We start from the raw sequence: 13,738 nt of genomic DNA on the forward strand, positions 1-13,738 counted from the left end.
GCGGACGGGTGCCGGCTGCCTCCGGCGGCCCGCTACCGTCGACGGCGGCAATCCCTCTTTCCGACCGCGACTTCCTGATGGGGGAAAACTGAACTAAGAAGTGTGTACTTACGAAAATGTATATGTCAATAATGTTTAGTGACAAAAATTGTTACTTAAGAAGATTTTTGAAAGTCGAACAGCAAGACGTAAAAAGTAAATACAATCAAGTTTATAATATTACGTTTTATATGAAAGAATGGTTCATACCACTATGAGCATGCCACAGATGCGTCCCAGCTCTGGATGCCCTAAATTTATACTGAAACGTTGTATAAGTTGGGATAGGGCATTGAGTCACCATGGGTACTCCATCCATAAATGGTGTATCTCTCTGCGACATTCCCCTCCAGTGGACCGTCAGGCTATGCCCTGGAATCCGATTGATCACATCAATTACTAAAATGTCATTTTGACAGACCTGAAATGTAAAACAAAAATAGTGAGTGATATACAGAGAAAAACAAGAACTTACGATATGCAGAATAATTAATGTTAAGCGTATTTACGAGTAGTTCAAATAAGAAAAATATCTTTTGGAGAAAAGATACAAAAGAAAAATTCATTCCAAAATGCAAAGATGTCAGAAAATTCTATAATAAGATAGATAGTTGCAAAGTACGGTGCATTCTGTTTTCTATACATATTTGGACCTTATTAGAATTTTATGTACTCTACCTAGGTACAAAGTAAGAAGCTCTGGCCCCAAAGTACCTGTGTTTAGTCAACATGGGCCGTCCTCCAAGAGTACAACGCTCCGATTCATTCTGCAGCTCTGACTCTCCAAAAGTTCCGAGAATTTGAAGGATTTGAAACTTCTTTTCCATCCAGTTTATTCACTCAATCTTGCATTTACTGTCTATCAGTTATTCCAATCAATGACATATCTTTTTCAAAGCAGGATCTTTGAGAACTTACACGAACTAGAAAATGGGATCTAGGAGCTATTTGCTTCTAAGTCTGCTGAATGGTTGCAGACAGGAATCGAAGATAACAAAATGTTTCTCAACATAACAGATTATACTTTGGAACTTTGATCTGTTTCATTTCAATATCAGTGTCTCCATTTTTATTCATAAAGATGTCACAAACTTATGTAGCACCTTGTGACTCTTAAATATTTATCAAGTGACTAGTTTATCCGTAACACAACCAAGACAAAAAAGAGGTAGTTGAAGCTGCACTACGTCTACTCGTCATATTTTAATATGTCTCGCCCTATTATCCAACTGGTTCTATTCCTTAATGATCCCATTAGGTAAACTGTGCATTTGCATATTTTCTATTGCTCGTGACAACACCTGACTTCGTCATCGGGGGTTTCTCAGCCCGTGAGGGAAGAGGGCACGATTAAATATGTCTGGAAACAACCATACTCTTCTTCGTAGAGTAAAATCACTGAGGAAAGATATCCTGCCAGCAGATAAGTTCGTTCAACTTCAGGAACTGCGTAATTCATTGGTTTCGGTCGGGTACGTGGTATGTCAGCCCTTATCTAAGGTAAACATGGTTGGAAGTTTAGCCCTTTAGTTTTCTGGAGTTCCGAGATTATGGATGAGTGGGACTGTGGTGGAATTTGGTTATACTTGCTCCTGGATTCGATACTTTGAAGTGTTGGAATAAATTTTGGCATAAAGGGGAAGTGAGCTGCTTGTCTTAATGCTCTGGTGACGACTCTAGCCGCTAGGGGAGTTCACATCATCAGTAGGTGTAACTGGTAGATGGGCCTTTATCTATCGTAGTATTAAACCTATACGATTGTCACTCTTTGGAGGGCTTCTGTTGTTAATACTGACGACTTGAAAGACGCAATCACCATCCAGTTTGTAATATGACACGAATTGAAGCGGTTAGGTACCAGTCTATAACGGAACTCGGTCCAACACAAGCTGTCTCCAACTGTTCATGAGATGTTATCCACTGACCTTTATAATAGACCTTTTACGTCCTATTATTTAATGTTGAGTTATTATTTATTCTAAGTGATTTCGGAGCTCGTTTTTCTGTCTTACGTATTACGGTGTTTATATGAGCATTTTGCTGCAAGTGTCTCCCAGGAATATGCTTCTTGGATGTCAATAGACTATAAATATTTACTCTGTATGATGAAAAACGTGTGCACTCATGCTCGCTATCCTCAATAGAGCTCGCACTCACTAATTTCAGTGATTCTCACGCTACCTTAGACTCACACTCGTTCGCATTCAGGCTTGATATCCTCAATGGAGCTCCCGCTCACTAGTCTCAGTGATTCTCACGCTACCTCAGATTCACACTCGTTTGCATTCAGGCTTGATATCCTCAATGGAGCTCGCGCTCACTAGTCTCAGTGATTCTCACGCTATCTCAGACTCATACTCGTTCGCATTCAGGCTCGCTATCCTCTATGAAGCTCGCGCTCAGTAATCTCAGTGATTCTGACGCTAACTCAGACTCACACTCGTTCGCATTCAGGCTTGATATCCTCAATGGAGCTCCCGCTCACTAGTCTCAGTGATTCTCACGCTACCTCAGATTCACACTCGTTTGCATTCAGGCTTGATATCCTCAATGGAGCTCGCGCTCACTAGTCTCAGTGATTCTCACGCTACCTCAGACTCATACTCGTTCGCATTCAGGCTCGCTATCCTCTATGAAGCTCGCGCTCAGTAATCTCAGTGATTCTGACGCTACCTCAGACTCACACTCGTTCGCAGGCTCGCTATCCTCAATAGAGCTCGCACTCACTAACTTCAGTGATTCTCACGCTACCTCAGAGTCGCACTCGTTCGCATTCAGGCTCGTTATTCTCAATGAGACGCCCAAGCTCATTTTTCTGCTCATTAACATCATTTGGCTTGAGTTTGCTATATTTCATAAGGCTTGGTTTGACTCATGCTTGAGCTTACTCCTTAGGTTTCGCACTCATTCGGACTCGGATATTGGCTACCTATTCACTTAAAGAGATGGTGCTCCCACGAAACCCGACGTCGATTATAATGAACTTATAGGATGAACTTTAAAAAAGAAAGATAACTCACTTGAATACTGGGTCCTGGCAATTGTCTGTTTGCTGTAAGAAGTCCTCTTTCGAATCCATCTCCTGTGATACAGTGAGGTCTGAAACAATCTGTCTCGTTTCCAGGGCAATCTCCACATGACCTACAAGAAAACAAACCAGGATTGACACTCATCCAAAACGAAATTGCAATACACTGTGTTAATTAGATTTACTGATTACCCAAATTAAACATTTATGTCAATAATAAGGAAATTACGATTCAAATAGCTATAATCAGAAATCAACTGATTTTTTGAAAAATTGAACAAATAATATAATAAAATATAATGAGAATCAGGTACGTATGTAGGAATTTATTTCGGGGAATTTAGAGCTTTTTGGAGAGCTCCAAATTTAATATGAGGATAAACTACATTAAAATTTGTAAAATCACTCCTAAAATTAGACTAAGTTTACAGAAAAGTCGTTGTTTCGGGGGGAAAGTTGGGATTCCCGGGACCCACCCTCGACTTATATCAACACACAAGAGATATATCAACATACAATAAAAACAGCAAAGCAAGTCTTCATATGGTTATACTATGATCTATTTCATAAATCATAGCATAAATATCTTCCACGTTATTTAAACAAAAGTGTTTGTGTCAAAACACATAATTAAAAATCACTATGAGTAATTTTAGGAACAGCCAAATAATAAGATTGATATATTATCTTATTTTATTAAATATATAAGTTAGGTCAATTGCTGTGACATAGATTCAACCTGTCAAAGCATGTTATCATTTCAATAAAACATGCAAAAGCATTTAAATGATTATCAAATTGGAAGTATGTAAACTGGTGCTTTTAACTGATTTTTTTTTTTTTAAAGCATTGGACATAGTAATCTTTATTTATTGAGCATTTCTAGTATTGCCCATGGGATACTTGAATTTGAAAATACACTTCTCATCTCTTTTTCCAGACGATACAACACAAAAAATTCTATTTACTTTCTTCCATATTCATTTTCAAATAATCGCCACAATTGCCATCTAATGAAGTTGATGCGTTTGTTGCTTCTAGTACACAATCGCTTAGAAAAAGAAGCCACAAATGCATCAAATGTGGGAGATGAATTTAAAACACCTAAATGACCCATGACTAGCACATCTTATGCTAGTAGGGTTTCTGAAACAGTATGTACCTAAAGGACGTACCTAGAACATGACAGATATATGTCCGAAGTGACGACATAAAAACAAATGACTGTTAGAGTGTGAAACTGAGACGGATATATGAATGCTATATTTGTGGTACATAGTTGCAAATATCAATTAGGTGTAACAAGTACCTGAAACTATAGGTAGCTGAAGTACATACTTAGCACATGAATATCATATGTGCCAAGTATCGGGTACTTAAAAAGTAGCTGGGACACCTAAATGGCACATGTCTAGCACATATTGTGCTGTTAGAGGTCTTGGACCTCAAACACTGTTTTAGTGCTTTATGAGTTTTAAAAAACTAGAAATTGATAAAGTGATTGTACGAACACAATAAAGAGCATTTATCAACTTTTGATGATACGTAAGTTACTGTACAATATACTTTAATAGTAAATGTGGTTGAAACGAAGTTATATTAAATCTTTTGTGGACATTTTGTGTAGCGGAAGGATTCTGATAAAATTAAATTAAGATGAAAATCAGGGCAAAAATTCTGTGCAAAAATTTCAAACATGAGACAAGAAAATTTCGAGACAAGACGAGAAAAAATTCGACGATAATTCGGCAAAAATTTTACAAAACCTTTTCCCATCTCGTTTCGTCTACTCTCATGAGCAACACCAAGTATTTTATTTACTTATTATTTCAGGTAGATTCATTTGAATGCTACTTTAAATCATATAAAGCTTCAGATTAAACTAACATAATCATTAATTAGTTTAAACACGGAAAAATGCTTAAGATAATGCATAATAGTGCTTCAAATATTTATTGAATAATAGACTAGTTAATAAAAAGAACTCTTTTGACGTCTCTTGGCCCGCAGTGTGTTCTCAATGGTTGATAAATTGATAAATTAAACGATAGCAGTAATAAGTGAAATTATCAGAGAGAATACCATAACGATAAGGAAACCCATGAACATGGTGTTGGCTAATACGAAGTTACATATACTAGGACTGAACGACTAACCTTTTGCACTAAAGATGAGTGGTAGCTCAGAATCAATTTAGTTTGCGTTGTATGGTACCTGAAATTGCTGATAAAGTAGAGCAACACAAATTATATGTACTTTGTGTGTACAAAGGATATTGCTTGTCACCAACGAGGTTGTATGAGATATGGATCTATAGTTTAATATGCAATATGAACATCCCATGAGCTTCTTTAAGAAAACTATATACAAGGTGTTTCAAAACAACACTGACAACGTTTGGGAAGTGATTCCTGACACCAAGATAAGACAAAAAGTATAGACCAACTTGGGTGCACAATGCTTCCTTTCGGAGTTATAGACTGCCGAAAATATGAAAAATTGAACTTTAAATGTCAATAGTTTCAATACTATGGGACCTACCGTAGTCGGGTCAAGACTTCACTTAGGAACTAGTATGTGCCCTATCCAAATACCATGATTCAGAATCCTGCGGTACTTAAGCAACAATTTTGATAGAGGTAGTTAGTGGTTAGTTCAAGTTATTATGGCCGTAGCCAAATTCCCTCTGCAAAAAATTGCTGCGTGAGTACTTTAGGATACTGAAACATGTACTTTTGGATAGTGCACATATTAGTGCCTAAGTGAAGTCTTGACCCGACTACGGTAAGTCCCATAGTTTTGGGGCTATGGACCTCTAAAGTTCAATTTTTCATGTTTTCGGCAGCCTATAACTACGAAAGGAAGCATTTGTGCACCCAGGTCGGTCTATACTTTTTGTCTTATCTTGGTGTCAGGAAACACCTTCAAAACGTTGTTGGTGTTGTTTTCAAACACACTGTATATACATTATTATAATCACAGTTATAGCTTGGGTAATGTACTATTCTTTAGGCCGCATAAACTAATTTTAAATGTTACAAGAGATTAAAATTGCATTTGAAAGCACCTGATGTTAAAAAAAAAAAAAAAAAAAAAAACTTCGTTTTACGTCCCAGGATTATGCCGGCAAGGCTAAAGAGACGGTGATGACGAGAAATGAACAAAATGATCGAATGTAGAAAGTGGGAGGAAACAGGAGAAACCCAAGAAAACCCACACCCACGGTGTTTGTCCACCACGAAGTTCACTTGGCACGAGCTATGATCGAACCAAGGACCCCCTGCACCAGATGTAAACGCTTTACCACTGAGCCACCGCGGCCCCCAGCACCTGATTATGTCTAACATAATCAAAGACTTTATCAATGTCAATATTATACTTTTTTTTGTATCCAAATATGATGTCTTTAGTTTCAGAAGACTTGAGTAAAACATACAGGTTGGATTTTCTGTATACACCCTCAAATATGAGAAAACGAAGGGGTATCCTTAATCGTGGATTTAGCAACTCCCTAGTCCTACAGCTATCTTGCCAATGAGAGAATATATACCTCTAGCAGAAGGTATGTAATTAGGACTTTATATTTTGGAATTAACTATATAGTACTAATTCAAGTACACAAGAAACTCAAGTTGATAAATGAATTGGATACTCAAGAAAATACTATTAATTTTCTTCTGCGTAGAATTCAATTACTTTATTTTTATTTCTCCTTTTACAGCTTCACATGGAGACTCTTTTTTCTGTTTCTGCCGCTCACCAGATGATAAAAGAGGGGAAAATATTTAAATAACAGAGATATTAAAACAGTATTTTTTCCCCTTCTCGGTTGTGATACATCAAAAGCCTCTATACCTTATTTTATTATTACTTTACGAATAACATGTATAAAATTAATGACCGACAGACATTAGCTACGTAGGTTATCTGTGCTTACTTTCAAACCATAAATCGGTCCTTAATAATAAGATATAACATTATACCGTTCTTTAAAAGCTATTAAATTTGTTTCTGGCCTGAATTCTGGGAGCAATTTTTGCTCTTCATTATATTTGATTAGAAACATAAACCCAAAAAAAAAAAAAAAAAAAAAATTATCAAACAACATCCATGAAGAAAAAATTTAGAGTAAACTATAAAAAATGTTATTACTATTTTGTTTTCTGAAGGATAACGAGTCAATTATTTTAAAACATTAGAACGAAGAACATTAATTTTAGTATTAGTAGAGTAGTAGAAGTAGTAATACAATCTTGCAATATTCCATAACATAAACATCGACGCGTGTACACGCCGAGATCGACTGTAAGTACGAGGTCAAATTGGCCCAAGAGGTAGTGTGACACGCAGACTATTTAACACAGAGGCCGCCACTCCGTCAGTATCTCCAGTCATTTTATAATGGCAGTGATGATAAGTGTTCAACAACGTCTGATATGTAAACTATCACTGTGTGGGTTCGAACTCAGGCATAATGCTAAGGCAGCCACCCAAAACATGTTTTCATACGACAGGGGAAGAAGCAATGAACCAGAGCACAGCAACTTATTGCTTCACAAATTTCGTGCAGGTTATAAAAATATCGAAGATCAGCCAAAATCCGGGCGCCCTAGGGTAACAGACTCTGAAGTCATACGATACACCATTGTGGAAAATGCATCCACAAGCACACGGTGATTAAGGTGGATCACTAGGTGTTCTCGGTGCTATGCTAAACGCTGCTTGAATAGTGCGGCATTGCCAGATAGTGTCGAGTGTTTGCTGATGCCAGATAATAAAGGGCGTAATCCTGGAATTCTCCTTGGTTACGTACTGTAGAAATTAGTTTTCGATCCTTACCACAATTCACAGCTAAGTTCCGCTTCTCGAACTGCAACGCTAGAATCCAGGAATTTTCTTATTGTGACTACTACAGTAAACGTACAAATTTGGCAACAACGCATTATGGTGTTCTGCGCAAGTTTCGTCTCAAAATCTATGTCTTTAAATGTAAATTAATATCTTAATATGAAACATAACACGGAAAACGGTCAAACAATATATCTATTTCGTGCTAAGATTGTTGCTTTAAAATACAAATAAACATATCATAAAACGGAGCACTTCTAGTAAGATCTAACAGCGAGTGCCATCTTGTGTGCTCATATGAAGCGAATCAAATATTTTCTTTTATTTATTACATTTTTCGATATCAGGAGACACAACCAAATGAATCAGTGTCTTGTGCTGCAGCTGAAACATTACTCTATCTTATAGTACAATATTTATATGTAACGTTTCATTGCGCAGTAGTTAAGGAAATGAGCTAAAATATATACTGACTTCCGGGTGGTGATCCACCTTAATAAACCAATTCATATGCCAATGCACTATAGTGCGTCACTTTCACGAACTCGGGGAAAATAATCAGCAGACGCCGCATAGTGCGAAATTTCAGTGATGTAGTGGTACTTGAATCAAATTTCGGAATGTTGAAGAAAATACAAATGCGCGATTTCGGTAGGAAAATGTACAGTCGTAATGTGCCTGGGATCGCTTTTGCATATTTGTGCCCCAAATAGTGGCCAACTGGGCTTAAAAGTGACACGTTCCACGTTTCATAATAAAGTATCACCTGCGCTCGTTTAATTACCCAAAGTTTATTTGATTCGTACACAGAGAACGCGATATCCACTAATAATTCCATAATTGCACTGAAACGTTGAGGTAACACATTGTGCATATCAATTGTAATTTGTTGTGTTGTAATTATGATTTGGCGACTTTTCAATGAAGGTTTTAGTTTATTATTTAACGTTATTTAAAGTTGTCACATGATTCACAGCCGAGCTACATATCTTACTTGTTTGAATCAGTAAAAGAAGTCTGCGCAAATTTGCGCACCTGCAACTAAGTGGTGGACTTAGAAAAATAATGTTGGAGGAGGTTTTCGTAGAAATATGTCATTTTCTGTAGAAAACATGGAAATTTGGAAAAACTTGAAGTTTAAAACTATGGAATCACTAACATTCACTGTGTTTTCTAGAAATCTCGGAAGTTTGGTAAACGTTAGTCAGAAAATCCTCTCCGACTTCGTAAATCCGCTACCTGTTTGTGATTTAGGTCGAGAATAAAGATCATTAAATACAGTAAGTGTGATTGTCCCATGAATGAGATTTTAAATCAACCTATGTGCACTGTAAGGTGTTAAAAGATCGTGAATTTTGTAATATGCAAACTTATCCTATTGTTGTCATAATTATGTACAGCCGAAATAATGTTATAAAACTAATGGTTATTTTGCTTCCTTTCGGAATGGTGTCTGATATTTCTCGGCTCGATATCAATGAATGGGTGCAACATGCACAAGACACACGAATACAAACGGTAGAGACCTATCTATATTATGCGGAAATGGAGTGTTTTTGAACTACCAAAAGACATTTCACACAGTGCTAAAGTAACAATAAAGAAGTGTTTATGTCAAATGGAAAAGAGATGGAAAAAGTCACACAGACACAAAAATCGGTTTTTGAAAGACAATACGACCTGATTGCAGTGCAATGTTATGTTCTCTGAGGATGTAAATCAAGCTGTGCCGTGCTCCAGTATGCCAATCAGAAAAAGGGCAGACTGTCAAAAACATTTACAGATTGTGGCTCTAAGGTACAAATGCGAAAAACGAAACCTCTTGTAGATTCTTCCAGTCAGGAAGAGCTGTGTAAAGCTACAGAAATAAAACTGTACAAGGCAGGGAAGCATGATTCAGCTGCGATCATTAAAGAGCTTAGTGTTGCCTCCCCAACAAAAGATATTACATTCAAGAAGGTCCGAAAAACCTATCTGGCGGAACCCGCAACATTAACTTCTGATCAAGCGATAACTTTAATAGCGGACTGTAATCTCTCCTCAAATCAATACAATATTATGTGCATGCAAGCTGAACAAGTTAAGTGTAAATTATATCCTCCTTACTATAAAGTTAGAGAAGCTAAAACGTTGTGCTATCCTTCTGGTATACTAATAACAGAAACGTCAGCGGAAGTAGATCACATTGTGACTCGACTAAGCCAAGTGCAAGAAAATGTTTTCCCGACCTTGTGCGATAGTGATAATGTGAAGATGATTGTAAAGTGAGGGTGTGATGGGGCACAACAGAGTAGATATAAACAGAAGTTTACTGAAAGGCAATCTACTGACGAAAGCCTTTTCAGCATAGCTCTGGCACCAATTCAAATGTACTTTGTAAATAGCAACATAAGAACCATAATATGGCAAAATATGGCTCCATCCTCTGCGCGATATTGTCGTCCCATAAAATTTGCCGTTCATAAAGAGTCTGTTGATTTCGTAACAGCAGAAGTAGAGAAAATTAAACAACAGATTAGTGATATCTTCCCAACAGTTGTAACTGTGGACGATAAAACGGTTGCTGTTAGTACCACAATGATCTTCTGCATGATTGATGGCAAAGTTTGCAATGCTGTGTCATCTTGTGCTTCGTCTCAAACATGTTATTTGTGCCGCGCAAACCCCAGTGAACTGGATTCCTTACTTATCCTTTCCAGAAAATGCGTGGGTAACAATTTACTATCTTTTGGACTGTCGCCTCTTCACTCCTGGATACGCTTTATGGAATGTATTTTGCACATTTCATTCAGACTGGACTTTCAGTTATGGCGAGCTAACGGTGATAATAAAACGAAAATGGGACAGAAAAAGAAACAAGTACAACAACAGGCCAGGAGCAAGCTAAGATTATTATTAGATATGACAAAACAAGACACTGGAAATACTAATGACGGACACTAGAAAGTTTTTTTTTTTTTTTTTTTTTTTTTTTTTTTTTTTTTTTTTTTTTTAGGAACGCATAACAGGTATTCATGTTGATTTGATGAAGCATTTTCATGTCATTTTAGAATTCCTGAACTGTAGTAGATGCAGCTAAATTTGGTGATTATATTAAGGACACTTTAAATTTGTACTTGCAACATTACTCTTTGTATTTAATGCCCGTGAATGTGCATAAAGTGCTGTTTCATGGTAAAGATACAATATCAGCTAGTATACTACCAATAGGACAATATTCGGGAGAAGCTCTAGAGGCTAGAAACAAAAGATTGTAGGAAATATCGTGAACTTTTCTCGAATAAAACATCTATTTGACACTCATACCGACTTAATGCATCGACTACTATTTACTTCAGATCCACTTGTCAAAAGTCTCCGAATATCTCCAAAGGCTAAAAGGGACAAACTTATGTTTGACATTCTGTGTTTGTTAAAAGAATCGCCTTACAATCTCCCTGACGATGACGATGATGGAAATTTGCAGTCCTTAGATCACTGAGATACTACTGATTGTGAATAACTGTTACGTATGTGGAATGTTGTACAAGAACTTTATGTAATACTGTATTTCACTATTTTTCTCATCTGTAAAGGAAATACTTTTGTGTTTCAAATGTGGTAAATTTCACAGGAAAAGAATTATAAATACGAAAATTAGAATGAGTAAAACAAAATGTTGCTAAATGGACAAGAAAGTTTTATTTTCGTTTTGTTGTTCTTATTTACTGCTCTTTTGACGTGAAATTTGCCACATACATGTCTTTGCCGATTATGCACATACTAACATTATAAGAAATACCGGGCGAATTCGTTCTGAAATTATATTCTTACAACAGCATATTTATAGACATGCGACAATAATTTTGGACATGATTGTACATCAATGACTTTTACCCTACTATTCTATCCAGAACACTATACAACAAACATGTAATGGTTCTATTCATTCTTCATTTCCGTTCATATTGTTTATAACATAATCATTATGTGTTTGCAGGTATTTTTTATAGCCTAACACAAACTCTTGGTTCCTGACCACATGATGCATGGTTATAGCAGAGAAGATAATCACTGCATGTATGTATCTGCACATATCAAGCATGGAAATATAGCCCAAATTACTTATACAACATGAATTTCTTTGAACCACAAGTTCCGCTAGATTGCTGGCCGCATTGTGCATCATGAGTCGACCAACTCAGGTCCAGAGGAGAATGGATGTGTGACGACAACTGCTGAATAATCCATGTGATGTGTGTTTCCTGAAATATACCGTATTATTGTACATACATTACTATTACATAGATTGTATTTCGCATCCTGATACTGAAATTAAGTGTCACATGGGACGAAAATTGCGTGTTTTTCCGAACACTGAATGTGCAAAAACAGTGATTAAACAAGGGCCAACTTCCGCAACCGGTTGTCAAACACTTCCGTTTTGAGCATAAACTCACGCTCTGTGCGTGATGTAACTACGAAGGAATAATTTGCTTCGAGTTTGTTCCTAACATCATATCATCAATGCAGACCTTTATTCGGAACAGTTGGGACAGATGTATGCTGCACCACGCCCAAAACTATCATTCATTGGTGAACCGAAAACGCGCCCTGCTGCAACAGAATAACGCAAAATTACACTTGACTCGAAAAACAACACAAGTAATTCAGAACTGCATAGCATTGAATTGATGCCACATCCGGCATACAATCCTGACCTTGCCCCTTCGGATTTCTTCATGTTTTGGTTCATGCGAACTTCCTAAAATCACAACGCTTCAGCAACCAATGGGAACTGGAAACAGCAGTGACTGTCTTTATTACCTCTCAAGAGTAGGACAAGACGTCTTATCGACGTGAAATCGAGAAACTGACAGGAAAGTGGCTGCGGAGAGTCCAACACGAGGGGCTATACTTTGTATGTTAACCTACTTTCATTGTCCTGTAAATAATTAGTGCTCTGAACGGGTCGGGTCGGGTTGAAGACCGACCCGACCCGACCCGTGACCCGAAATGACTGACCAGACCCGATGACCCGACCCGACCCGACTGACCCGAACCGTGATCCGACCTGATTGACCTGACCTGACAACCCGACCCGAGCTGACCCAGTTGACTCGACCCGACAACCCGACCCGAGCTGACCCGATTGACCCGACCCGAGCTGGCCCGACTGACCCGAGTCGGGTCGGGTCAACCCGATCCGTTTGAGAGCACTATGGTCACAACACTGGGTGAACGCCAAAATACACTCCCATTGGGAATTAAACCCTGACCACGTGTACTGAAGTCTTACACGTTAACCACTAGCTAGATCAAGCGGGGGACATGTATATGCATCTTAATGAATATTTGGCACTTTTGAGGTTTGGTTATTTCTTTTTATAACTGATACCAATGTCCGACGTGGGAGAATTTTTTTTCTTGCTTAGTTCTATGTGACGAAATTTTTATTCAAGATCAGTGTTCTCACCTGCTTGGACGGCAGGGGGTCTTCTCGGAAGGCAGTAGCAAAAGTTTCTTGGCGGAGACAAAAGGAAATCGTTTAACTACAATAATAAGGGTTGAGGAAACAGGAGAACATCTGTGATTTTTTCCAACCCTTCAACTTTCATTCCAAAATAGGTTCTTATGATTCCGGGACCCATGCCACTTTGATTTTTCTTTCTCGGTAATTAAAACGTATTTTACAGTATATATAGTTGCACGTAAGAAGATACATAATATGAATTTTGTAATTTGAAATTTAAAAATACAGTATGATATTTAATTATAAAGTACTAATTTATTTCATCACTTTCAGCCCAACAAATGAAATTCAAACAATTCGCTCCCTGGGTC

The 13,738-nt window shown here is 37.5% G+C and overlaps 1 protein-coding gene across 2 annotated transcripts in view; it reads right to left on the reverse strand.

The window, feature by feature from the left end:
• Positions 1-13,738, reverse strand: part of LOC145694600 (multicopper oxidase 3-like) — a 171,003-nt gene that overhangs the window by 57,918 nt on the left and 99,347 nt on the right. For both annotated transcript variants that reach the window (XM_081770973.1, XM_081770972.1), the window contains exons 3-4: positions 3,060-3,180; positions 250-460 (exon numbers count right to left, since the gene is read on the reverse strand). In XM_081770973.1, the coding sequence (XP_081627099.1) occupies positions 250-460; positions 3,060-3,180 (332 nt within the window). The remainder of the gene's footprint in view (positions 1-249; positions 461-3,059; positions 3,181-13,738) is intronic.

The sequence above is a fragment of the Thermobia domestica genome, chromosome 9 (genome assembly GCF_964235325.1).
Source record: "Thermobia domestica chromosome 9, izTheDome1.hap1.1, whole genome shotgun sequence".
In the NCBI taxonomy this organism is placed as follows: domain Eukaryota; kingdom Metazoa; phylum Arthropoda; class Insecta; order Zygentoma; family Lepismatidae; genus Thermobia; species Thermobia domestica.